We start from the raw sequence: 26602 nt of genomic DNA on the forward strand, positions 1-26602 counted from the left end.
AATATTCTTATCCTGGGATGTGTCACCTCTCCTCCCTCAACTCCAAACCCCAGTGTGATACACTATAGGATTTCTTTGCGCATGTGGGTTTAATAGGCTTTTTTTCTTCCTCTGTTCTCACAGCCAGCAATACAGGAATGCACAGGAGGCAAATTACTGACCTTTTAGACCAAAGTATTCAAGTCCACTCCCAGTGCTTTGTCATCACTTCAGACAACCGCTATATTCTCATCTGTGGCTTCTGGGACAAGAGTTTCCGAGTCTATTCTACAGACACAGGTAACTGTTATTTTCTTCAGCAGTGAACTAGAGTTTACTACAAGTAGCCCTGAGAGGCTTAGAATGCTTTCTTGTCTTCTTCCTTCCCAAAGTTACAGAATTCTAAAATTTGTAAAGTAAGGAAAAGAGTTTTCCCCTTTAGAGTAATAATGTAAAGTAATATAGTCCACTATTAAGTTAACTTCAGCATGTTTTTAAGAGGCAGTTTTTTTGTTTTTGTTTTTGTTTTTTTTAAAGATTTTATTTATTTATTTTTTCCCCCCAAAGCCCCAGTAGATAGTTGTATGTCATAGCTGCACATCCTTCTAGTTGCTGTATGTGGGACTCGGCCTCAGGATGGACGGAGAAGTGGTGCCTCGGTGCGCGCCCGGGATCCGAACCCGGGCCACCAGCATCGGAGCGCGCGCACTTAACCACCAAGCCACGGGGCCGGCCAAGAGGCAGTTTTTTATAGTAGGTTTGTCTCCCAAGCCTCATGCTTACAGAATGAATGATTCATTTTGAAAGCATTTCCTGGTATGTAATACCATATGCACATGTATATGCATAATCTTATGGCAAGTGTACATACATATAGGTGTATTATCCCACTTTTGTATTTTTGTGTGTGTGTGTGTGTGTGTGAGGAAGATCAGCCCTGAGCTAACATCCATGCTAATCCTCCTCTTTTTGCTGAGGAAGACCGGCTCTGAGCTAACATCTGTTGCCAATCCTCCTCCTTCCCCCGCCCCCAAAGCCCCCGTAGATAGTTGTATGTCATAGTTCACGTCCTTCTAGTTGCTGCATGTGGGACGCGGCCTCAGCATGGCCAGGGAAGTGGTGCCTCGGTGTGCGCCCGGGATCCGAACCCCGGGCCGCCAGCAGCGGAGCGCACGCACTTAACCGCTAAGCCACGGGGCCAGCCCTCACTTTTGTATTATTTAAAGGGCTTTTTCCCTTACTAGAAATTCTCATTAAGTATATTTCTTGGGAGTAGGTACCTTGCCTCCACCTAATTCTGCATATAATCTTGCTGAAAGCTACACTATCATGAAGAAAAGTAAACTGACTATAGATTTTATGTGTGACAGGAGTTCTTGTTAAAAAATAAAAGTTTAAGGGGTCAGCCCCGTGGCGTAGCCGTTAAGTCCGTGCGCTCTGCTGCTGGCGGCCCAGGTTTGGATCCTGGGCGCGCACTGAGGCACTGCTTGTCAGGCCATGCTGTGGCGTGTCCCATATAAAGTAGAGGGAGATGGGCATGGATGTTAATGTTAGCCCAGGTCCAATCTTCCTCAGCAAAAAGGGGAAGATCGGCATGGATGTTAGCTCAGGGCTAATCTTCCTCACAAAAAAATAAAAAATAAAAAAAAGTTTAAGTCTGTATATTCGTTTGCATGCATCTCCCTAAAGGACAAACCAAGCCCAACTCAGTATTATTACAGGAGATCCAATACAGTAAATGTTTATAAATTTTTGCATATAGGAAATTGAGAAACATTGAAAAATTTAATGAAGTCTGAAGTATTTTAGAAACTGTTAGAGGATGAAATAAACTTAGTAAATGTGTAGTTGAATATTCAAAATAATTAAAATTAGATGTTAATGCATTTGAACTTGATAGATACTCTGGAATGAGATATTTCAACTAAAACAAAGATCTACACATATCTTGATTAAATGTTGTGGGAATAGGAAATTCTTTTTAATTGAAATTTCTAGTTGATTAAATGTTTTATAGTAAATCATCTTTCATTCTTGTTAATAATCTTTATAAAATGTGTGAGTCCATGCTCCTGCCTTCGTAAGTATGGTATATTGAAAAATTAATTGTGGTTACTAAAGGAGTTTGTCCTAGATATATTTTGATGATCATATTGTAACATAGCTTTGAGAGAATACGTAAAACTAGTTGAATATGTACTGATCATAGAATAAACCCTAAAAGTTGTTGTTAGGCATGATCTTGTTTAATTTTTGTTTTATGGAATTGATGATCTAGTTTTCTTATGATTTGCATCTTTATTCTGTAGGTCCAGAAAGAAAACATCATCATTCAAGTCTTTCTGAGTAATTGGGCTTTTACTTAGATATTTAGGTCTATGAGGTTAATTACTATTGAACCTAAAACTCCTCTACAATTCTTTAAAAATGCAATGGGAATTTATAAGTTTTCCTAAAATATATTTCTTATTATAATGAATTTTATCTGAATCAAATTTAAATTTTAACCTTTTCTTTCACTGTGATGGTAGTAACAACCTTAGCATTATTTGACCTCAAATTGTGCTTCCTTTTTGCATAAACTTGGAAGGTAAAATTGTTACATCCTCTCACAAGATTTTCTTAAGCATTCTTTTAGATTGCATATTGTTTTTTTACACATTTTTAAAAAATATCTTTAAAATTTACATACCGTAAAATTCATTATTTTTGGTTTAGAATTCTATTAGTTTTGGTATTGTATACAGTTATGTAACCACCACCACAATTAAAATGTAGAGTAGCTCTATCACCCTAAAAATTCCCTGTGCTGCCCCTTTGTAGTCAACTTCTCTCCCCACCTCAAACTCTTTGCAACCACATTTTCTTCATCTCCATTATTTTGCCTTTTCCAGAATGTCTTAAAGTGGAATCATATATGATGTCAATCTTTGGTTTCGACATTGGAGGTTTTTTGAGTTCGTTGACATTCCATATCATTTTAAAAAGGCATTCAATATTAATATTTGTAAAGTAAAGCTAACCTCACTTTACATAATACTAATAGTTAAAATAATTCTTATATTCACACAGTTCTTTAGAATTTACTAAATTCTTTCACATACATATTATTGTTTCAGCCTCACAGTAATCCTGTGAGATAGAACAGATGTCCCTATCCCCATTTTTCAGATGATGAAACTGAGGTTTAGAAAGGTTAAGTAAGTTGTTGAAATTTGTATAGATAAAGGTGATAGAACTAGACGTTGGAGCCAGCTTTTCTGACTTCAAATGTAGCATTCTTTGTGATTATACCACGTTATCTCATACAGGTGTTACCTGTCAATCATTGGTTAACTATGAAAACACTATAATTTACAACACTAAGTTCCCCGTATGTCTGCCATGTTACTTTAGACTTAATGAACTTAATAACATTCCTTTTCCTCTTTCCACTTTACTGTTTTTTAAAACGTGTGTGCGTGTGTACATAAAACATTTTCATAAGAAGTAGCCTTACATTAAACTTCATTTCAGTGGGACTGACTTAGCTTGTACATTAAAAATATTTACACTTGCCAGAAATGTTGTGAAAAAAATCTCCAATGATAGTCCTAGTATCTTTCTTAATATCTTGTATACAAACAAACTCTGATGCTAGTTTTACTTAAAATAATTTCAGGGTAAATATGTGTTTGTGTTTTTATGACAATAGGAATATTAAATATTTTCTCCTAAGTTTGTCAGAGAAGCAAGGGAAAAAGTGTATGATCAATAATATATAATGGCAAAGCTATCACAAGTGTTGAATTCAATTATATTTTAGCACATAAGCCAAAAAAAAAAATCCTTCTGTTATTAGATTTGGAGTGGGCGGGGGGAGAAACATGGTTGTAACAGGAAATTCTTTAAACATAAATCATGTTTTCGGGACACAACCAGAACAGCAGAGGCAACAATAAAACCTTCCCTCGGCAGTGGGAATTATTTTCAGGCCACATTTCAGATTCAGTGGTGCAGAGTCCTGAGCTTGAATTTTTTTTATTTGTAGCACAGCTGTCAAATAAAACATTAACTAGAAAATTTGTTCTGTCAAAAAAGGGATATTCTAGTGCTTGTGGTAATATTTGATATTAGTGTGTGGAGAGGTGGACTAGTATTAAAGGAAACAAAAAATAAAGGTTGAGGAACACTTATGAGATTATCAGAAAATAATTTACCAAAAAGAGAGCAGGAGGAGTGAACCTCAACCTCATAGCAATAACAAACATTGCTGAGGAAGGCCGCCAGAACAGGAAAAAGTAAACTTAAAAAAATAACATTTTCCACGGTGATGGATGGTAATTAAGTCTTTGGATGGTGAATATGATGTAGTCTACACAGAAATTGACATACCATGATTTACACCTGAAATTTATATAATGTTATAAACCAATGTTACCTCAATAAAAAAAAAAAAACGTTTTCCAGAGTTAAGCCCAATGTATAAATTGTAGAGAATAAAGTTAATTTATATTAAAATATGAAACCCTTTAGATGTAAATACTTAAATGTCACTCCCTCATTTTGATCTTCCCTGTCGCCCAGTCTAAATTTGTTCTATCTTGTTATTCTTGCTGATCCTACCTTGTTCTTTTCTTTGGTAAGACATATCACTATTCATAATTATATATCTGTTTGTGTTTGTTTAATGTCTGTCTGCCCTACTAGACAGTAAATACTATGTGGGCAGCGACCATGTCTATTTAGACTATACACATGTGAGAAGGCATAATGCTCAGCACTTAGTAGGTGCTTAGTAGATGTTTGTTGAATGAAAAATAATTGTGATAACTTTTAGGGTAGAAATGAAAACACTAGGAAATTTTAGTTAAAAAAGAAACCAGCTGCTCTTTTGCAAGCTTCCTGGTGCACAGGAGCACTTGAGTTTCCTCTGTGCCATGTACCTCAGGTACCTAGGTAGTTGTAGTGATTTCACTCATCCTCACTCCTACAATCCACTGAGTTGATGAGTATCAAATCTTAAATGAACTTACCCTAAATAACCTATTTACATCACTCCTGTAGTTTACCTGCTCTCAGCATTTAGGTATAGGCTGAGGCAGAAGTCACTGTACGTATTCTGTGATCAAATATATAATCACAATATGGTGTGTTCAGTTTCTTTCAGTAGTTAAAACTCACTGATTTAACCTTCAGTTTTCTAATTAGTAATAAGAGTACATTCAGCTACATAACTTTTGTCTTATCCTTAGGAAGGCCGGCCTCTAATCTAACCTCACCCATTTTACCACTAAACTGCTCCAACTTTGTTCTTCAGATAAATTGGAAATGATGTGCAAATTATTACACTTTTTCATATTTAATTTGCTCTTCTTCTTTTCCATTTTTTATTCTAAAAAGTCTTGAATTCTTCTTACCATATTCTTTATTGATAAAAGCTAATTTTTTAAATGAAATGTTTTTATGTCAATTTAAAAAGTTGAAGAAATTTAGAAGTGAACATTTTTAACATTAACAGTTAAAACTACCTGCTTTAACTAAAGTCTTTAATCACAGGAGAAAAAATGTACTGTATTAATTTTGCAATTTGAGATTGAAATGAATCTGATTTCAAAGTTACTAGTAGTAGGCTAAGTGCAAGAGTGGAAACACTGTATTTGACTTTCCATCTGATTTGGATAAAGATTATTTCAGTATTTTATTTCCAAATTTGCTGCCTTTATAATAAGCTTCAGGCCTATTAAATCAAGAATTTAAAAAATTTAATGTAAATACTTTTTTAGTTATATTTATTATTATCTTGAAAAGTTAAATACACTTAGATGCCAATATTAATTGAGACCTTTAAGTTTTTGAATAATAGGTTATGATGTGTTCCAAGTTAAACACATAAACTTTTTAGGCATATTAATTTTTTTTTCAGCCTAGTGGTCTTTTTTCTTGAACATTTGAATTATATTTTTAATGACCCCACTGAAACACTTAATAAAAAAAATCATGCTGAATATTAAGGGTAGACATTCTGTGACATTCATTTGTAGGTTCTGTAGACACTTCAAAGGAAACCGTTAGCTAGAAACTATAGGGATAGAATGGAAGGGCTGCTACAGATATTTAATTCTTTAGACAAATTTGTGTGAATTATAAACACCATATCTGATTAAACAAAGATTCTAAAAGGTGGAGGCTTAACTTTTTTTCTGACACCATTATGTGAACAATTCACCTGTGTCTGAAGCCCTAGATATATAGTAAGTTTACTAGGTTCCTCCCTCCTGCTCCCAGTCATTACTGTTAGGTAAACTGCCATAATCTTAATTTCATCATCACCCCCCCCAAGGAATTTTCATCATTCAGACAATTAAAACAAAAAAATTGACCTGACTCAAATTGTAATCACAATGTATTAGTCCTTTTATCAAAACTTAGTTCATGGAATCCTGATTTAAAAAACAGAAGCTCTCCAAAGTGACTTATCTTGTCCTTGTATAGATCACTTGAAAAAAGAAGAAATACATTAAATCTTTCCTAATTCAGAGATTGGTTTGTATTGGTGAAGTCTGAATTACAGAGTACTTAACAGAAAGGCAACTAAGTTTTATTTTATTTTGAATCATATAGAGTAACTTAAGAAATTGTTGAAATGGTTCCAAATAAGGGTTCTCCTGGGCCTGCTTTAATCAGTAGACATGATTCATTTATACTTTATAGTAGCCAGTGTAATGACACGGTGTCATGGTCTTCAAATATAATTAGTTTAAATAGTTTTAACTTATGTCTTTCAAAAATGTTATCATCACTGTTCAATTGATTTTTTGTTGTTAATATTCAAAGAAAACTTTTAGGTTGGACTAGATCAAATTTTATTATAAAATTTGAATTATCAGAATCTGAGTTAATATGGCTTTATTATCTTATAAGTTAAATGGTTCACTGGAAATTTAAAAAAAAATTTAAAGAAAATTGTTTTGCATTTCAGGAAAATTGATCCAAGTGGTGTTTGGCCATTGGGATGTCGTCACTTGCCTCACTCGGTCTGAGTCATACATTGGGGGAAATTGCTACATTCTCTCAGGGTCACGTGATGCAACCCTTCTGCTCTGGTACTGGAATGGAAAAAGCAGTGGGATTGGAGATAACCCAGGCAGTAAGTACAATTTATTTTATAAGTAAACTTTTACAAGTGATGTATAATAACATGTTGCAGAGAAGTTACCTTTTTCATCATGGTGAAAGTGAAACTGAATTATCAAGTAGTTTTAATTTCTTAGTTGTAATTTAAGAAAGGTCTAGATAGCCTCGTTATTAACATTTTGTGACAATTGATAATTCAAATCTAAAGCATGAAATCTCATTTTTCATGTTACAGGTTATTCTTATGATCTGAAAATGCTAGTTCTTCATTGGAAATGACTGTCACCAAATAAAATAGAGGTGTTTCATTCTCGAACAATGAGATATAACATAAAAGAGCAATCACATATTATCTTGTTTATTGAATTCATATTTTAAAAGAGCAAAAGAAAAATTATAATTTCATGAAAACAAACCAGTCTTTATAAAAAAATATGCTTTCATTTACATATTAAAAGATAAAACATGTCATAAAAGGCCAGCATGGAATATTCAAATTGGCTCTTGGTTTTTCAGATGGGAAATGAAAATGTTCACCAACAGCCTTAAACATCTTTATGAAACTATGCTGAAGGCAGTAAAACAAAAAATGTGTAACCATTTAAAATTGTAATTCACAGAAGGGAAAAAAGGAAGCAGCTACCATTAAAACCAATCGCACACAGCTGCAGAAAAGAAATGGCTTTAGAAAAACACATTAAGAAGTAGGAAAAAACAATTAAAGGGACCACCTGAAAAATGAGAATTTAATTAAAATGATTATGACAACACTGAAGAGTTCCTGCAAGAATAGCTTTAGATTTTTACTTCATAAGGTAGAGCATTTTAACTGCTCTTAAATATTTACAGTTTCTTAATTTAAAGCAAGTTGCAATGTATTTGGTTAGGAAGGATCATGTTGTTCCTAATTACTTTACCTGAATGCTATGGTACTTACTTCTGTCACTCAGCCCCAAATTATGAAACAATCTGAATATGTTTAAGTCCCTCATATTTTGGATTGACTTCTTAAAGCTGTGCTTATTAAATGTATAATATTTGTATGAAAGTGAAACCTTTTTTAAAAAATTTAGTCAAAAGCCAGTAGAATTTTAAAAGAAGTACATGCGAAGTATTTTATCAAAGCTGTTTCTGCTTTGTATGTATTTTATTTGGTGTGGTGGGTAAACACAATTTTTATTCAATGAACCTCTAATATCTATTTCTTCTTTTAATCAAAACAGGGATAATTCCCTACACAAATAGAATATGAAAGGTAACTTTAAGGCTGTGATGCTATGGATAACACAGTCTTCGTGATCAGATCAAACTTTAGTGTGTGTGTATATGAGGGAGGATAGTGTGTATGCGTACTTCACGTATTTACACAGACATCTCCATTTTTTATATAATTACAATAAAACTTTAAAACACATAGGTTTCAGGGATTTTGTTTTTCACATTCTTTTGAAGAGTACTTCGTGTTCTTTTCCTTATGGACCCTTACGTTCTGCTACTTCTTCCTTTCTGGCCTCTTAGGATGAGTGACTACTTTCAATTTCTTTTTTCCCTGTTTCTGTAGATTCAGTTATCGAGATTCATTAAATTATCAAAGACAAACCTAGATTTGACATAGATAATAAATATACATTTTGTTATTTATCTGAAAGTATTTAGGAAGAACCTTCTCTTGCCTTAAAATAGTGTAAGATGTTTCATGCACATATAGCAATCCAAATGCAAGAAAAAATTTTCTTTGTTTTTTTTACTTACTTGACCTAATCATGTTCTATATGTCATTACCAATGTGTGTTCTGAGAAGAAGCTAAAGGCTTATTAGCTATACTTATATGTAATTGTTGTTCCATTTCAGAAATTTAAGTATATTTTAAAACTAGAAATATTCAGCTTTTCCAGAAGAGAGAAATATATTTATATATATTTAAATACCTTGTAAATCACCATAGAGATGGTTTTTACATGCATGTCCCCTAAAAAAATGAATCAAGTAGGATTGACCAAATCCTGGAGTTTGGAGTAAAACAAATCTAAGCTAAGTTCTAAGCTTTGCTGGGTCATTCTGTCTTGTCTGTAAAATGAAAGCAACGATAGTAACTGACTTAATGTGTTATCAGAAGCACAGGATGCTTGGAGCAAATAAATCACCACACAAACACCATCTTGTTGGCATTAGAGTATACAATATAATGTTATATTTTTCATAAAGCGCTTCATCTGTACCCTCTCATTGTCTGCAGTATGTTGGACTTTAACTCCCAGAATGCTGGTAATGAAAAGGAAAAAATAAAAGAATAACATAACAGCACATCTAATAAAAATTTTAGAAAATTGTAATGTATCTTGACTAAATTGAATTACCTTTCTCAAAGTGAACCTCATCCTTTCTGGCCTTTTATAACGTCTGATGTCCCAATTTAATTTTGCTTTAGCTTTGAAGGATGAATCTGGGAGAAAGACAAATAGGCACTTTTTCATGTAATGAGAATTTCCACACATTAGAATAGAAAAATGAACACGCCAGTCTAAGCTTTTCAAAACAAAATGACAAACAAACGAAAACAAAGACATTTTTACCACGTGTGAACTGTGTTTTAAACGTTCATGCAAGCTGGTTTGGATTTTATAAGCCTCTGGCTCATTGATGGCTCCACGATGCAGCCGCTGAAGTCAGAGCTGTTCAGATGAGGAATTTTAGGTTATGTTTATTCCTAATATTGTATTTCTTGAATGCAATATAAGTGACCTTTAAGAATGATCAGGCTTTTATATATATATATGTATTCAATGTGGTTTATAAATGCACACAATGCGTCAACTTAAACTTTTAAATTTAGACATTTTTTGTCACTTGAAGGGAAAATAGGTAAATTAAAGAAAACTAGGCTATTGCTTTTTCTGCATTTTATAGGTCTCATTCAAATATTTAGCTTTTTTGTTTAAAAAATCATGAGAGTAAGCTAGTAATTTTACTTGCTATGGTGATAAGCCTACGCCATTTTCTACAAATCTAATATTAGTGCTATTTGTAAAGTTGATAGCTTTATTACTGTTTCTTTAAAAGTCATGTTATCCAGTATTAAAATCCACATTCCTTGGGTAAAATCAGGCTAACGCAAACTGGGTAAAACCTATGTATAGTATAACTTGGGGCTTTTAAAAGGATGCACATGTTTTATGAAATCTGCCTAATTACATGGCAAAAGCCTTGTTTTCCTGTATAACAGATAGTTTTTCATCTTTGACTCTATTGTCTTGTGATAGTTATCTCCTGTGGAATGCAATTTTCTAAATGAGAAGAAGAATTAAGATAGGATTCATTTAGTTGTGGATTTTTTTAAATAAGTTAACCAAGAACATTTCAGTGAAAGCTATTTTCTACACGGAAGCATCTCTCTCTTTGCCCGAGTGCTCTCTGTGTTTCAGGACTGCATCTTGTCCACCAAAATGCTTCTCCTGAAATTCTTCCTTCAGAAGAATACCATCCAGAATGTACGTTTCCAAATTTGGGAGAAAATGTTCCCCAATGCATTTAATTGACATTTAAATACTTTAAACTGTGAAATGATATCATAAGCAAGATGAAAATTTACAAAATAGTTATTTATCCACTGTTTTTATATTGTATTAATAAATCATAAACTTAAAAATTAAATGCTTATTAAGTATTTTTAGGTATCTGAGTAATTTTTTAAAGCCACAGTGGATTAGCTTTGGAAGCAAATGGTTGCTCACGGTGAGGGTGTTGCATAGATTTGTGTGTGAAGTGTTTCAGTAAAGTAGTTTTCCATTCTCACATTCTGTTTTTGATTTGATGGAAAGGTGGCATTTTTTTTCTTTTTTGCAATCAGACATGCTAATCTATGTCAGCTTTCTCTTTTATGGGAATGGCGTCTACTGAAAAAAAAAAACAACTAAGTTTTATTCATAACAACAAGATTCTGTTCTTTAAGAATATTTCAGCACCGTTAATTAGAAAGAAGGTTTTATTAACCATAAGGCTAGCACTAACAGACCGCAGAGCTGTTTTTTAAAGTACTGTATGCCATAGCCGCCCTGCTTTTTCTCTGTCTAAAACTTCATTTTGTTATACTCTCATCAATCATTTAAGTCATTACCGTAAATCCTACTGTTGTTAATTTTACTAGTATCACCCTAATGAGACATTCCTGCTATAATTAAAAATGAATTCTAACTTTAAGGCATTCTAAATTTTTTTTTAATGAATTTAGAATGATCTTGCCATATGACCATAAATACCACTGATATACATAGACTACACATCAAGTCTATAAGAAAAGTAGTAACATAATATGTCCAGGTGTGAATTATTTACTGGTTGCCTCTGTGCACATGTGCTTATGCATATGTATATTTTTGTGCACATGTTTAGGAATTATGTTCTTTATGTCATAAAGCCTAATATGTTTTACTGAAGCTACTGATAAATCCTTATTCTTTGTCTTGCCAAAATATAGGTGGATGTACACAAATAGTATTACTCTCTGTAAGTAGGTGTCCTAGAGCACCATCTGCTGGATGCATTTGGGGTCTAAAGCTTGGTAAATTTGAAGATCTGTACTTGATAAGACAGGTGTACTTCGTTTTTAATTGCCTGTGATGTATTATTTATGGACCACAGATGTCAAGATATATACGTTTCTGTTGAGTCATATGATTTTGTAAAAGAAATCACTTTCTTCCTTCTTTTGCCCCACACTAAGCTGGATTTGGAACTTTATAATAAATATTTTGTTTAAGGAAAAAGCAGGCAGATATATGCCTAGTGAAACAAAGCATCACAGTTTGCCATGAGATAAACTCTTATCTTATTGATCACAGGTCTTTAGTAAGCTACAGTTGGGGAAAATTGTTTGGATGATATTTTAACTCTAGGTTCCTTATGTTCACTAGATTCTGAATGTGAAAGCAATGCTTGAAACAAGTAGCCTTTTTATACCTGGGATATGACTCTTGATCTGACTCTTTGTCCAAAACATGAGTTCTTGTGTGTATCTCATTCAGATCTTTCCTTGTGGTCTGACTTTTGCTGTGCACCATCACACTAACACTAAGACTGCCCTATATTTTTCTGTTTCTCTTGAAGAATTCATCCAGCAGGGTTTGAAGCAATATGTTGGCAGTGTTCAAGTTCAGGTGACATAAAACTACATCTATGAAATTCTCCAGAAGGTCCAGGATGTTTAGTGCTCCATGATGTAATGCAGGCCCTCAAGTTCCAGCAAAACAACCCTGTATTTACTGCTTGTAACTAATAGTAGATGTGGTAAAAGGAATTATATTCATATGGCAAATGAATACAACCTTAATGTGCACCATATGCAGAGTGGTGGGGTGATGTGCCAATATATCACATTTATTTACCTTGTTTAGTTGCAGAAAAGAATGACTATACCATTCAGCCCGTAGGCTAAAGCCATACAAATATGAGAACAGAAGAACTGATGATTTTTGCCCTCAAATTGACACTGAGTGTCTTCGTATATAGCCTTTATAGTGCCACACCAAAGAAAGTTGTTTGTCTAATACCTTATGCTCAAATAGGTAATTTAATTTCAAACAGTAACTAAAATTAATCTAAGGTACAAATTCTCTCTAGTCAATTAAGTATTGCTCTATAGGTTCTCAAAGAAAATCTTGAATGTGTTACACTCTGAAATCGCAAGTTCCTTCCTCCCCTCCTTTTTTAAACCTAAAGGCGGGTATCTTCTGCTTTTAGAATATTGCAGAAGAATGTGTGTGTGTGTGTGTGACATTACTATAGAACTCCTAAGATACATTTAATTAAGACCTCCTGGAACAACATGTTAGACTCACTTTACCACCTTCCAAAAAGTTCGTTTCATTAGAGAAATTCTATGACAGCTTTGTTCATATGTACCTCATATTGTACTTTAGATACTCCTGAGAATTTGTGAAGAGAGACTCATTTTTATATGAAATTAAGTACTTAAATGCCTCTGATGATTTCTTTTACAATTGCCCTATTTTTTAAAGTAATTTTTCTCACATTCAAATAGGTTCAGTCAGACTTCAGATTTTGGATATGAAGTGTTTTTAGGTAGGAAAAAAATCCTTAGAATTCTTTCTGCCTCTTATGGTTTAGAGTTTCATGACTGTGGAGGTTTTTAGCTTTTATTCTTGTAGCTTGTAACTTTCTACAATTTTGAGATTGCTTTATTTCCTTGGGGTGAGTGGGGTCAGGATTTCTTTTTAATTTAGATGTAGTTGACGTATAACATTATATTAGTTTCAGGTGTACAATAAAATGATTCGATATATGTATATATCGTGAAATGATCACCACAGTATGTCTAGTTAACCTCCATCACCACACATAGTTACAAATCTTTTTTCCTATGATAAGAACCTTTAGGATCTACTCTGATCAACTTTCAAACATACAATACAGTATTATTAACTATAGTCATCATGCTGTACATTACATCCTCAGGACTTATTTATTTTATAAGTGGAAGTTTGTACCTTTTGACCCCCTTCACCCATTTTGCCCACCCCTCACCTCTGACAACTGCCAATCTGTTCTCTGTATCAAGGAGCTTGGGTATTTTTTGTTTTTGTTTTTTTTTAGATTTTACATCTAAGTGAGATCATACAGTATTTGTTTTTCTCTGTCTGACTTATTTCACTTAGCATAATGCCCTCAACGTCCATGTTGTCACAAATGGCAGAATTTTCTCTTTTTTATGGCTGAATAATATTCCATTGTACATGTACCACATTCTGTTTATCCATTCATCCATCAGTGGACACTTAGGTTATTTCCACATCTTGGCCACTGTAGATAATGCTGAAATGAACATGGGGGTGCAGATATCTTTTCGAATTAGTGTTTTTGTTTCCTTTGGATATATAGTGGGAAGTGGGATTGCTGGATCATAGGGTAGTTCTATTTTTAATTTTTTGAGGAAACTCCATACTGTTTTCCATAGTGGCTACACCAATTTACATTCCCACCACCAGCGCACAAGGGTTCCCTTTTCTCCACATCCTCACCACCACTTGTTATTTCTTGTCTTTTTGGTAATAGCCATTCTAACAGGTGTGAGGTTTTGATTTTAACAGGTGTGAGGTTTTGATTTCTCACTGTGGTTTTGATTTGCATTTCCCTAATGATTAGTGATATTGAGTACCTTTTCATGTACCTGTTGGCCATCTGTATGTCTTTGGAAAAATGTGTATATAGATCCTCTGCCCATTTTTTAATCAGATTGTTTGTTTTTTTTCCTGTTGAGTTGTATAGTTCTTTATGTATTTTGGATATTAACCCCTTATCAGATATATGATTTTCAGATATTTTCTCCCATTCTGTAGGTTGCCTTTTCATTTTGTTCATGGTTTCCTTTGCTGTGCAGAAGCTTTTTAGTTTGACATAGTCTCACTTCTTTAGTTTTTGCTTTTGTTGCCTTTGCTTTTGGTGTCAAATCCAGGATGTTTCTAATAGCTAAAAAGGTTAAAACCCTCTATAGTTTTCACTAGTGCCCTTACTTACATATTTTGAACAAAGGAACCTTAAAAATGTTAAGGAGGATATATTACAAAGAATTTTATGTGACTTGGGTATTTAGGATAAATAGATAGAAATAGTTCTTAATCTTAATTGACATTCATAAGAATCATACTCAATGTTACATATCAAAAAATATGAACAACATTTTATTTCAATAACTTTTATAACTATCTGCATTCTTTTTTGGAGGCATAATTTTATAATGTTTATGTTACTAGACATCCATATGCAGCTACAGGAGCTATCAGTGAATTAGAGCCAAAGATGAACGTCTCTATGAGGAATCAACAAATGAAAAGTCTCAACAAAGTATGAAAAAAGAAGTACATTAATTAAGTAAAGTTTGATATGCCCACATAATGAAATACTGTATAGCCATCAACGTATTATGAATTCATGATAGTGGCATGGAAGGATATGCTCTCTGTATTGTTAAGTGTAAAAGATCACCAAACTACATGTTTAATATGATATATTTTAAGTACCTATGTCTGGATGTGTATAACTTGTATTCTGTGTATATTTATGCATAGAAAAAAGTCTGGAATGATAGCCAGCAAAATGTTAGCAATGGTTATTTATAGGTCGTGGAATTTGTAGGCAGTTTTTCATTTTTTTCCTCATAATTTACTAAATTATATGAATATTTTATAATTAGCATGTATTTGATAATCAGGGACAATAAAGATACTTTATTTTGGGCAAAAATACCTGATTATTGTAATGTACCTTCACTTCCTGCTCTAGGCTTCTAGATAGTAGTAGTTATATCAGAATTTATGTGGATTATAAGGGAAAGTTGGAAAGTCTAAGAAAAGGAGAAATGGAAGAAATTAAAGTATAATTTCTAGAAATTAACATATATCTTCTCCTTGACAAGAAACAAAAATAACGGGAAGCATCTCTAATTGGCATTTATGCAGCACAGGATCAGATATTATACTTTTGCTGAAAGGAGTGTCTATAACAAAGGGTGAAAATATGCATCATTCTACTACTACTGCTCTTACTACTACTACTTATATTACTAGATGATACTTACTGGGTGCTCACTGCATGCCAGGCACTGGCCTAAGCATTTTACATGGTAGCTCATTAGTCCTGATAGTAGTCCTATGTGGTAACTACTGTTATATCCTTGTCTTATAGATGAGGAACAGAGAGATTGTAAATATGCCTTTACTTTCTGTGCTGGGCCTTGAAGCTCCTAGATCTTACTAGAACTGTGAGAACTTGCCCAAGGGAGGTCACATAGTTAGCAATGCTGGAGCCTGGATTCAAATGCAGGCACTCTAGGCCAGAGGCGCCAGTCTTAACCACTAAACTGTACTGCACTTTTAATTTGATTTAATTGGATCATCAGCTATAGAGAGTTTGATGCAACCCTATCACTAAAGCACTCTTAGTATTTGCAAAGGACAATATAATTTTGTTATACTGAGTTCTTATAATGGTATATGTCACGATAGGATCTTGTATTTTTAAAGTGTTATTACACATTTCAGGGTTTACTTTAAGTAAACAATTGTAGGTATATACTCACACAAACCTATTTTCTAATGTAGTCTTAGAAGATGATACCATTGCTATAAACTTTTATTTTTATATATATATATCAATATCATAGAGAGAGGAGAAAGGTTATAAACAAAGAACTTATCACTGATTTTCATACCAACATTATCTTGTCTTGCATTAATAATTCTAATATTATTTACAGGAGGAAGCTACCAAAATTTACTATCTGTTGGTTGTCACACCCTAAGTGCAGCTTTGGCTTGTTTTGTAGTCCATATGTTTAACCAAATTGACATTTTTTTCACCAAAGAGACCATATGAATGGAGAGGGAGGGGAAGGGTTGGTGGAGATGGAATGAATAGAACAAATTTCAGATAGTTTCTCTTTGCATAATTAAAATGTATTGTTATAATTCCCATTGAAAAATTAGGAAGTTAATGGAAAGGTTTAAGAAACATTTAATAGCTAACCTCATTTCTGCTTCAGAAAAGCCATTTCCTTTCTTGATTTACCATTATGGTGAGCCACATGAGAAAGCTTAGTATTCAAATTTCACATGTTTTTTTCCTCAATGATGTTTTGTAGTAATTAAAATGGAACAAAAAGCACGTGCAAAACAAAGTGTCCGTCTTTAGAAAATGACTGGCATATATTATATAATACTTAGGTTTTTAAATCTACATACATTTAATAACTCAATTATGTATTTAGGTTCTTAAACAAATTTATATTTTCTTTCACAACAAGTACTCTATTGAAATGATTTTTTTTTTTAACAAAGCCAGGTTTCAGATTTTGTTTTACCTCTCTAAGAGGTCAGATGGTATTAGATTTTACTAATGAGGAAAATTACTTCATTTGTTTTCATTTAAGGATTTTATTAATTGATGTTAAATATTCATTTGGTATAAAAATTCAGTAGTAATAAATAGTTTGGACTTCATTACAGCTTTTTGACCTTTCCAATTATAGATATTTATAATTAGGAGGTTTATATTAAAGTCGACAAAACTTGATCTAATGACCATTTAAAATCAAGTCATTTACAAACACAAGGCCCTATTCCCCTCCTTGTTTCCACAGTGGATTGCACATAAACTATACCCAAGAAATGTTATTAAGTGAACGAAGGAGTGAAGGAATGAATGGATAAACAAATGGGAAATGTTAACTTCTGGCCCAGGAGTCATCTAAACTCAGTATTAATTGGAAGAACTAATTTTATTTCTACAAAACTAAGAATAGGGAAATGTTGAACTACACTTTATTTCTTAGTAGATGGTGTGAAAAAAAATGGTGAATGAAGAGAATTCTCTCTCTGCTAATAACGTATTTAAACTGCTAATGAGAACTTTGCAGTACCTTTTAAGTAATTTAATTTTCATAAGACTGAGGAGATGTGGCCAAAAATACCAAGAACTTTATTCATTTTTTAAAACGTAACTCAAAGTTTGCCAGAAATACGTGTCAGGTCTATCTTTACCTGGATTATTAATCCCCTTTGCCTTAATGGAGACAGATCTTTTGAAATATTTTTCTCATTGGATATTTATGAGCAGAGTACTAGAGAAATTACTGTGCCTCTTCTCTTCTCTCAGGTATAACTTTAAGTGGTTCAGAGTCCATTTGATGGAGAAATACACTTAATGTTATGAGGGCACCAAAGAAACACATTTAATAAAAACATGTTATTCTGCTTAATGGTGTAAAACATTTCACCTAATATTTTAAAACATAGGTCCAATATAAATACTAAATGGGTATTACGGAGACCTTGTGCTGCTGAAATGCAAGTTGGGTTGTTATAATGCCGTAAGTAAGTTAATAGTAAGTTAGTAGTGATATTCCATATTATGTACTGAGAAAAGCACATCTGTAAAAACTGGTGTGTCCTGGTATTTGTGGCAGGATTTGAACTGTCTTTAATCTCCTTTGACTTGTTCATCTTCCTTTAAGGCCATCCATAAAGATGCACTGAGTATCCTTTTCAGCCTTTGGCTAGGATTTGCATGAGTAGTCATAAACCTGCTCTCTGGACAAAGACACCCTTTCCTTTGAAGTAATTGCTCAACCTTTTCAAAGCAATCCAAGAAGTCTATCCTCTTTCTCTTTTTATTTTTCTTTAAGAAGAGTTTGAAGTGTAGCCCCTTAAACTAGCAGCAAGATAAATTTTTCTCTCAGCTTTATTGAAAGCCGTGGCGATTTTTCAAGCACTAAGACTTTAAAAGGTTCTTAAGGGAATCTGTTCTGCTTTATGATCTAGCTTTTGGTAGACCCTACTATCTCAGAAAGCAAAAGTAAAGATTTTTTTGTATCCATTAACTACTGCAAATTTTTATCAAAGAATTAACCTGATATTTTTCAGAAGACATTTTTTCCTGCTCTGTATTCAGTTTAGAGACTTCAGTGAGAGAGGATGATAGCTTTGGGGTCTTTGAAAAAGTAATATATGGCCGGTATTGTCTTATTTGAGCTGATTTTCCTCCCTACATATTAACTCTGTGGGCCAACAAGTTGCTGGGAGGGACAGATGTAGTGAGTGCTGCAATGAGAGGTAGTTACATGGGTCCTCGATTTTGATTCTAGGCTTTCCAAATAGATTTATACTCAGATAGGTAGAGATTTTGCCTTTCCTTTCTGTGGGATGTTATTGCTTGGGCTCTATGATCCAGGACGATGTCTAACAGTGTGACTGTAGAGAAATAAAGAGAGTCTGTAAGTCACCTATAAGGCCTGTGTTTTGCCTTCAGTTATCCCTCTACCCTTAGCAATTTCATTCCAAGTGGTTCGTAAAACATCTGTTGGACTTAAACAGTTTGAACCTGTTGGATTTAAATCTCATATCATATAATTCTCTTTGCTATAGTGAAATTTTAATATGTAAAACATTTTGTTTATTGGAACTGAAAAAATCCAACAAGTATTTATTTTGAACAGATTTTTTGATGAGAAAATGTAAAGAATTCTTGATCTGCACATCAGATAATAAAGGGAGTACAAATTTCAGTCTTTAAACAAGACTGGAAACAGCTTTACTTCGAGGAAATGGTATCTCACCATATATCGTTGTATACGAATTTTTGGAGGCCATTAATGTGCATTTCCAAAAAGGGAGGGAAGTTAAATAACACAATCTTTTTACTAGAAATCCAGTGAGTGTTTGTGAAACCAGTTACCTGAGAAGATCCCAATGATCATAAGTCTACTCTTATGCTTTTAATTTGTTGTTTTTCTTTTCCTTCTCCCCCCCCCCCCCCGCCGTATTTCCTGAGCTGTCTAACCTGCTTCCTGGGTTAGGGAACATTTTGCCAAACTTTGAAGCCAAAGTCCTAGTGTTGAACAGTTCTTTATTTAAAGATCAGGCCCTAGGAAAAGAAAAATCATTTTTCACTTTGAAGTTACACATTGTGTGTGTGTGAATTCTGATTTGTGGAGGGAAAAATGATTGGTATAGTGTAGATTATTGGAAACTGGTATTTTGCAAGTAAAGCACACTTATAAAAATCTTAATTATGAGTTTACAAAAAAGAATGCTTATAATATCTTAACCTACTTTATGGGGTTAATCATAAGGCTGCCTAAACTAACTTTTTAGTCATAACAAATTCTCGGTAATTCAACTCTTTTACATTAAAGGAAGAAATACAGTTGACAGCAATCTTCTCACTTCCTCCCCATGTCCCTGAGAAAATATTCTTAGATGTAGAAAACAAAAAGTTAGCATTGACATGCTTAAGTGACAGCGTCCTCTGGGTCTGCCATTATCCATCTGTCCTTTGTTTACTTTGCTTACACTTAGATTGCTTTCAGTTACCATCAGTTTTCCTTCAAACCTTCATTTTCCACTGGGGAATTCTAAGACAATTCACAAAAACACAAATCTCACCCCCCATAAAATGGTAACTTATGAAAACTAAAAGGAACAATCACACTGAAAATGTATTCCTTAGATCTTAATTAATTCTTGATTTAAAAAAAAAGTTGCCAATAGATATAATTAGACATTAATTTCAAAAATAACATTGTATGGTATTTTCGTGGAATGTAGATCATCTTGGGGAAGGAGGAAGCCATGAATCAGGGCTAAAGTATTGGTAACTTTTTAAAACATATTTATTTCTAAGTTTTGTGGCAAGGCTTATTTCTAATGGAAAGCTAAGTAGTTCAGATTGGCTTACATTATTTGCTTCTTTTCTTTAAAAAATTCCCAAATTTATGTACTTTCAAGGGAAAAAAATAGTTTCTGTTGTAAGAAATTCTTTCTGGTTTGGAAAATGTCAAGTAAACTTTGTAATTAAGGCGGGTTTCTCTCCCTAAAGAAGTTTGTAAACTTTGAATCAGATGAAACTGAGCCCCTTGTTCCACTTATCCCCTTGCCTTTTAATATGTCATTTGAGGTCTCCCTTTGTCACTTGCATGTGGGCCAATTCCAGCATCTGGCTGCATGCAGCACAGCCAATGTGGTGCAAAGTTTGACATGATGCCCTTTTACATAAATCCCACTCAGAAGTACCTATAGTCACCAAAAGCGGTAAAGGACACTGTGGGGACACAGCTGTGCATTATGTACTCCAATAAATGCATTGTAATAATTATGTGTAATAACTAGACATGGAGTAACTGCAGGCTCCAGGTGAAATAGGGCTGGAAGCACAGAGCCTAGGCCCCTATCTTCACAGTAGAGACCCCACACCTCTTCTTAGTGTGTATTCAGTAAAACCTGTTTTCCTTCCTCCCCTCCCCTTTCCTCCAGAAAAACATAGGCATGTACATATATTTTTCATAAAATTTCAGAGAACCCATTGACCCATTGTAAAAACAACTGCTTTGGAGGCTAGTTTAATTTTTTTGACAGCCAGCATTTGCCCTTCCAACAACAGTAGGTTTCTGCTGGATTTTCCCTAACCTACCAATCTCTCTCCTCTGAGTGGGTGACTGTTCCAAGGATAGCCAAGTCTGGGGTTAGGATGACAAGTTATTCTTTTCCATAGAGTTCCACAGCTGGTGGTAAGTGACCTGCTTTCAGGGTACATTTGCCCCTTTTGGATTACACAGTATCATTTATCAGTCATACTATAAAACTAATCCAAATCAAGGAAATCTAAGAATGCTAACAGAATCCTGCTCTCTAGTCCCATTTATAAAGGCTTTTTGTATCTTTGTCCTTAGAGACTATAAAGTAGAGGACTTGAGTCTTAAAATAGTATTCTTCGGGCTAAATATGGAATTCTGTTTATCCTTGTGGCTTGGCATGAATCAAGCCACAAATCAAGCCCATTATTGTTTTCCTTCTCTATTCTGGGGCCCTTCACGGTGTGGGTTCCTTATCAACCAACCACAGTTTTCTTTTTAGTTTGGGACAAAGATACAGGATGACTTCTTCTATCTGTGAAAATGTTTTGAAACATCTCCCATTATTTAGAGACTCCTTCTCTGTCCCCTCTTCTTCACCCTCCTCCCCTAATTTTCAATCACTGTCAGTAGAATTACATGTACGAGTTGGTTTCTCCCCACTCTGTTCTTTGAATGAACCATAGAGAAATATACTCGGTGAGATTTATATATCAGGAAAATACATAAGCTTAGTAAAGATAATAGATATTTAAGAGAGGGGCTGCTTTGAGATGTTGTGAATCCTAGTTCAGACTGTCTTCATTATGACAGGGTCTCAGTGGCCCAGGGAGGGGCAGGGAGAGGAGGAGGCCACATTTTTTTGAAATGTAAATTAAACCAAAATCCCTACTTTTATAATCATCCATCCATAATTCATCTAATCAAGGGACTTGTATTTGGAAATTATTGGAGACATTTTATTATGCAGATTTTTGTCTTCTTTTACTGAGATTTCAAGTATTGTTACCTGATAATCATGTAAGAATTAGAAATTTAGCAACATGTAGTCCTCAACAACTATACAGCATATAGTTTGGGATTTTTGGACAAATTCCCAAACTGTAAATTAAAGATTTAGGCATTACGGGAATTAGGAACAAGTTGTTGATTATTTAATCTGAGTAGAGGGAAGTAATCCCCTGCATAAACTTGAATTGATTGTTCTATTTATCTGTTTTTTTCCTGAAGGTGAGACCACCACTCCTCGGGCCATTTTGACAGGCCATGACTATGAGATCACTTGTGCTGCTGTCTGCGCTGAGCTAGGCCTGGTGTTAAGTGGTTCTAAAGGTAAATCGGTGGAACCTTCATATGGTGTTTTCTAGTAACAAATTATCGAAGATGAATTTGGTACCTTTTTCTCTGAAGCAGTGCTCTGTGCTGTGGTAGCCATTAGCCACATGGGACTAAGTTAACTAAAATTAAAAATTCAATTCCTTGGTGGCACTAACCACATTTTTGGTGCTCAATATTCAGATATGACTAGTGGCTACTGTATTGGACAGCACAGATACAGAACATTTCCATCATTGCAGAAAGTTCTGTTTCACAGCATTGCTCTAAAGAGTGAGACAGGAATAAGGAACATCTTTGTATATTAGTTTATTCTTCTGGACTCTGACTGGGCTGGGTTCCATCTCACACATGAATGGAAACTCCTGACCCAGTCTGTTTTAACTTCCAAATCCCAGAACTAGGCAGGAGCAAGGATGGTATTGAGAATGGAGTGGAAAGATACTTAAGCTGGTTTGCCTGGAAGTTTGCCCTAGTAGCATCATCACATATTTAGGCCAAAGATATTAAGCAGGCTTTCCAAGAACACACACAACAAATCAGGATCAGACCAGGAACAGAGCTGTTTCCAATTCATTGCTTATCCCATTGTAATAGTCTATCCATCTCTCTGTCCCTCTGCCCTGAGCTGAGGTCTGAACTCACAAAAAAGTGCTGTAATCTCACGTCTTTTAGGCTTATCTGATGGGAAAGCATAGAGTTTTTGGGTCACTCTATCTGTGTCTTGAACTATAATACTTAGACTAGCTAACAAGACTTATTAAATATTCAAAGAATTGTGTTTAAAAATTTAGTTGGTCAAAACAATGAAACAGTAATAATGATAGCAAAAATTCTGTAACTGCTGGATTTTTTTTCCTTCTTATACCAATAATTTCATATATCGTGAGCTAACATGAGTTCTTGGACTATATGTGATCCTAATTAGACATGTAAAATGAACCTATCATATTACAGACTGTCTTCGCTTTGCATGGTAGTGCAGGATCATAAAAATGACAATGCAAGTTAAAATCATGCAAAGTGATCTTAGTAACCAATGGGAAATTTTATGATTGTCCTATAGCCTTTAAAATTTTTTGTCAAAACATTAAAAATTCTTTTTCCAGTTTCATATATATATATATATACACACACACACACACACACACACATATACACATATATACATACATATATATATGGACATAAAAAATAGTAAAACTCACATTTACTTAGTACACTATAATTTAAAACATTAGAAACGGGCCGGCCCCGTGGCTTAGTGGTTAAGTGCACGCGCTCCGCTGCTGGCGGCCCTGGTTCGGATCCCGGGCGCACACTGACGCACCGCTTCTCTGGCCATGCTGAGGCCGCGTCCCACATACAGCAACTGGAAGGATGTGCAACTGTGACATACAACTATCTACTGGGGCTTTGGGGGAAAAATAAATAAAATTATTAAATAAATAAATAAATAAATAAATAAATAAAACATTAGAAACCTTGAGAATTAAAGTATTTTATTTCTTTGTGAAAAACTTATCAAGAGTACTCTGAACAGTGCATGCTGCCTTCTCTTCATATAACTTAAGGAGTGAGAATCTTTTCTATGGCTTGACCAATTGTCATACTTCTTTCTGAGTTTGGATCAGCTTCCAATATTTTATCTTCTGGGCTTTCAATGTCATGAAATATCCCCTAGGTTTCCTTTAATGTGACAGTTTTTGCTGGAATCACTTCTTCTAGGACATCAACTTTTTTTTTATTTTTTATTTTTTTGGTGAGGAAGATTAGCCCTGAGCTATTATCTGTTGCCAATCCTCTTCTTTTTGCTGAGGAAGATTGGCCCTGGGTTAACATCCGTGCCCATCTTCCTCTGCTTTATATGTGGGACGCCTGCCACAGCATGGCTTGATAAACGGTGTGTAGGTCCACGCCCGGGATCCGAACCTGCAAAACCCAGGCTGCCGAAGTGGAGTGCACAAACTTAACCACTATACCACCAGGCCGGCCCCAACATCAACATTTTTCTTACAACCACTTTGCTAATTTAGGTCAATAAGTTCACCTTCACTGATTTCCTCTGGCTGCATATCTACAGTATCTCAGCAATGTCAACATACCCACAATCAGCTCTTTCTTCAATAACCCCATTTATGTTCTATTCAGATTTCACTTTTACCTTTATCACTTTTCATTCCCTTACTGCAATTTCGTCTTTGTTGGCCAATACCCTCTTTTGATTATCCATTTTTATAAATGTCACATGGGTTTATCACTGGGAGAAAAGGAGGCAACACAACTATATAGTTTGCTGTCTGTGCATGAACTGAGTAACAGTCACGCAGTGACTGCTCACTGACAGACTTTTAAAGAAGTGATGTGGTTGGTCACCAATATGATGCACATCTGTTATTTACATAGTGATTTGTGGACTGAAGAGCTAGCCATGAAGTGTGTACTTTATGTTATGACTGTAATAACTAATTTGAACTGTGGTGTTGAGGGACTGGTGTCATTTAAAGAGTGATAACTGAAATTCATGCATGCTGAAACTGTGCAAAGACTGCCTCTATGTATTTATGTTGAAAACACTAAAAACTTATCAACTCCCTGAGTGGTCAAGGAAAAGCTGCGAGCTTTATTTGCAAAAGGGATGCTGTTAGTCGACATGTGGGGAACAGGTAAAGATTCCATGTAGCCATGGGTAGTTTAGCATGGAGAGCAGCAGGGCAGATACTGTACTCCACTTACCCCTCTTATCCAGCTCTGACATTTCTTAGAACTTACTCATCACACAAGCAGTGTGATGTTGTGCTTTGCTTTGCGTGTAGCAGGCACTCAATAAAAGTGAAAAGGCTCTGATATGTATGGGCTATTCAGAAGTTCCCCTGTCCTACTCCAGCATCTCAGCCTGATGCTCAGCCTAGGGAGCTGTGAGTGGTGGACGCTACTGCTTGCTTTGGGAGACAGCAGGGAAGTGGACTCATTGCCAAGGAGAAGTGGCAGAAGGATCTCTGTATGAATTTATTTCAGGGGGGAGCGGCGAGAAGATGAACTACCAGAGACCTTCTTTCATTGTAAAGTAATGAGCAGTGGGAGGGAAGAAGGCTTGGGCCTTCAGAAGCTGTCCTAATGAGTCCTCCCCACTCAGGCTCACAGTGCTGCCACCATCAGGACCCCCCGTGAGATGCGGGGAGAGGGTCAGAGGGTGCCTAACAGCAGCCCGTGTTTGACTGTGGCCCAGCCTTCCCAGAAGCGCTTGTAGGATGTGAAATTTTTCCTGTTCCTTTCTGAATTCCTCCAGTTTTTATCATCTCTTGGCACAATGAATTTCATAAAGTAACTTGCGGTCTCTTGAGGACAAGAACTTGAACGTAGACTCAGATTTCTCCTCTCCCAAGTGGAAGGTGAGATCTGGCCAGCATGCAGAAGAAATTTTACAAAATACTTTTATAAAAGATATATAATTTTTTAAGGCTTTCTACAACTGCGATGTGGTACTGTAATCCTGTTTGATATGTGCTCAAGATTCAGATCACATTTGTCTGTTCTCATTAAAAAAATTAATTTTGCCTTTTGTTTCTCCTCCTTTTTCAGAAGGACCATGTCTCATACATTCCATGAATGGAGACTTGTTAAGGACTTTGGAGGGTCCTGAAAACTGCCTGAAACCAAAACTCATTCAGGCTTCAAGAGAGGGTCATTGTGTCATATTCTATGAAAATGGCTTCTTTTGTACATTCAGTGTGAATGGAAAACTCCAGGCCACTATGGAAACAGATGATAATATAAGGGTAAGTGCCTTATAGATTTTTCATCATTCTAGATTTTTACCTCTGAGTGCAGCAAGTGAGGGAGAGAGTTCACTAAAGAAACCTCTGTTTTTGAGTCACTGAGGGTCTCTTTTCCACACCAAAAGAAAATCATTAGGTAGCATGTGGACGAGGCTTATATACTTCATGGACCATAGCATATCCCAGCTGTGCCAACTGCATTGCTCAGCCGGAATGTTCCATGCTTGAGATCACTAAGTGAAGCCCAGGATGATCTTGCAGCAGAAGAGGTTTTCTTAAGATCTTGTGAAGCCATCCTGGGTGGCTTTCAATGGCACAGCTCGGTTTTTTTATTTTGTTTTTTTAATCTAAGAAAGTTAACTGCACATTGTTCTTTTCTGAGTATCAAAGCCAAAATAGTGCAGTAGAGTACACCTAAAACTGTCTCCTCTTTACACGTGAATAGTTTGATGGTGGCAGTGGTAGGGATTATGA

At 34.9% G+C, this 26602-nt stretch overlaps 1 protein-coding gene across 6 annotated transcripts in view; it reads left to right on the forward strand.

The window, feature by feature from the left end:
- LRBA (LPS responsive beige-like anchor protein) overlaps nucleotides 1–26602 on the forward strand; it is a 718950-nt gene that overhangs the window by 681246 nt on the left and 11102 nt on the right. For all 6 annotated transcript variants that reach the window (XM_087437546.1, XM_087437548.1, XM_087437549.1 and 3 more), the window contains exons 52-55: nucleotides 124–279; nucleotides 6941–7108; nucleotides 22245–22346; nucleotides 25932–26128. In XM_087437546.1, coding sequence (XP_087293672.1) covers nucleotides 124–279; nucleotides 6941–7108; nucleotides 22245–22346; nucleotides 25932–26128 — 623 coding nt within the window. The remainder of the gene's footprint in view (nucleotides 1–123; nucleotides 280–6940; nucleotides 7109–22244; nucleotides 22347–25931; nucleotides 26129–26602) is intronic.

Source organism: Ceratotherium simum, chromosome 12 (genome assembly GCF_057802395.1).
Source record: "Ceratotherium simum simum isolate JZ-2026a chromosome 12, ASM5780239v1, whole genome shotgun sequence".
NCBI classification, from domain to species: domain Eukaryota; kingdom Metazoa; phylum Chordata; class Mammalia; order Perissodactyla; family Rhinocerotidae; genus Ceratotherium; species Ceratotherium simum.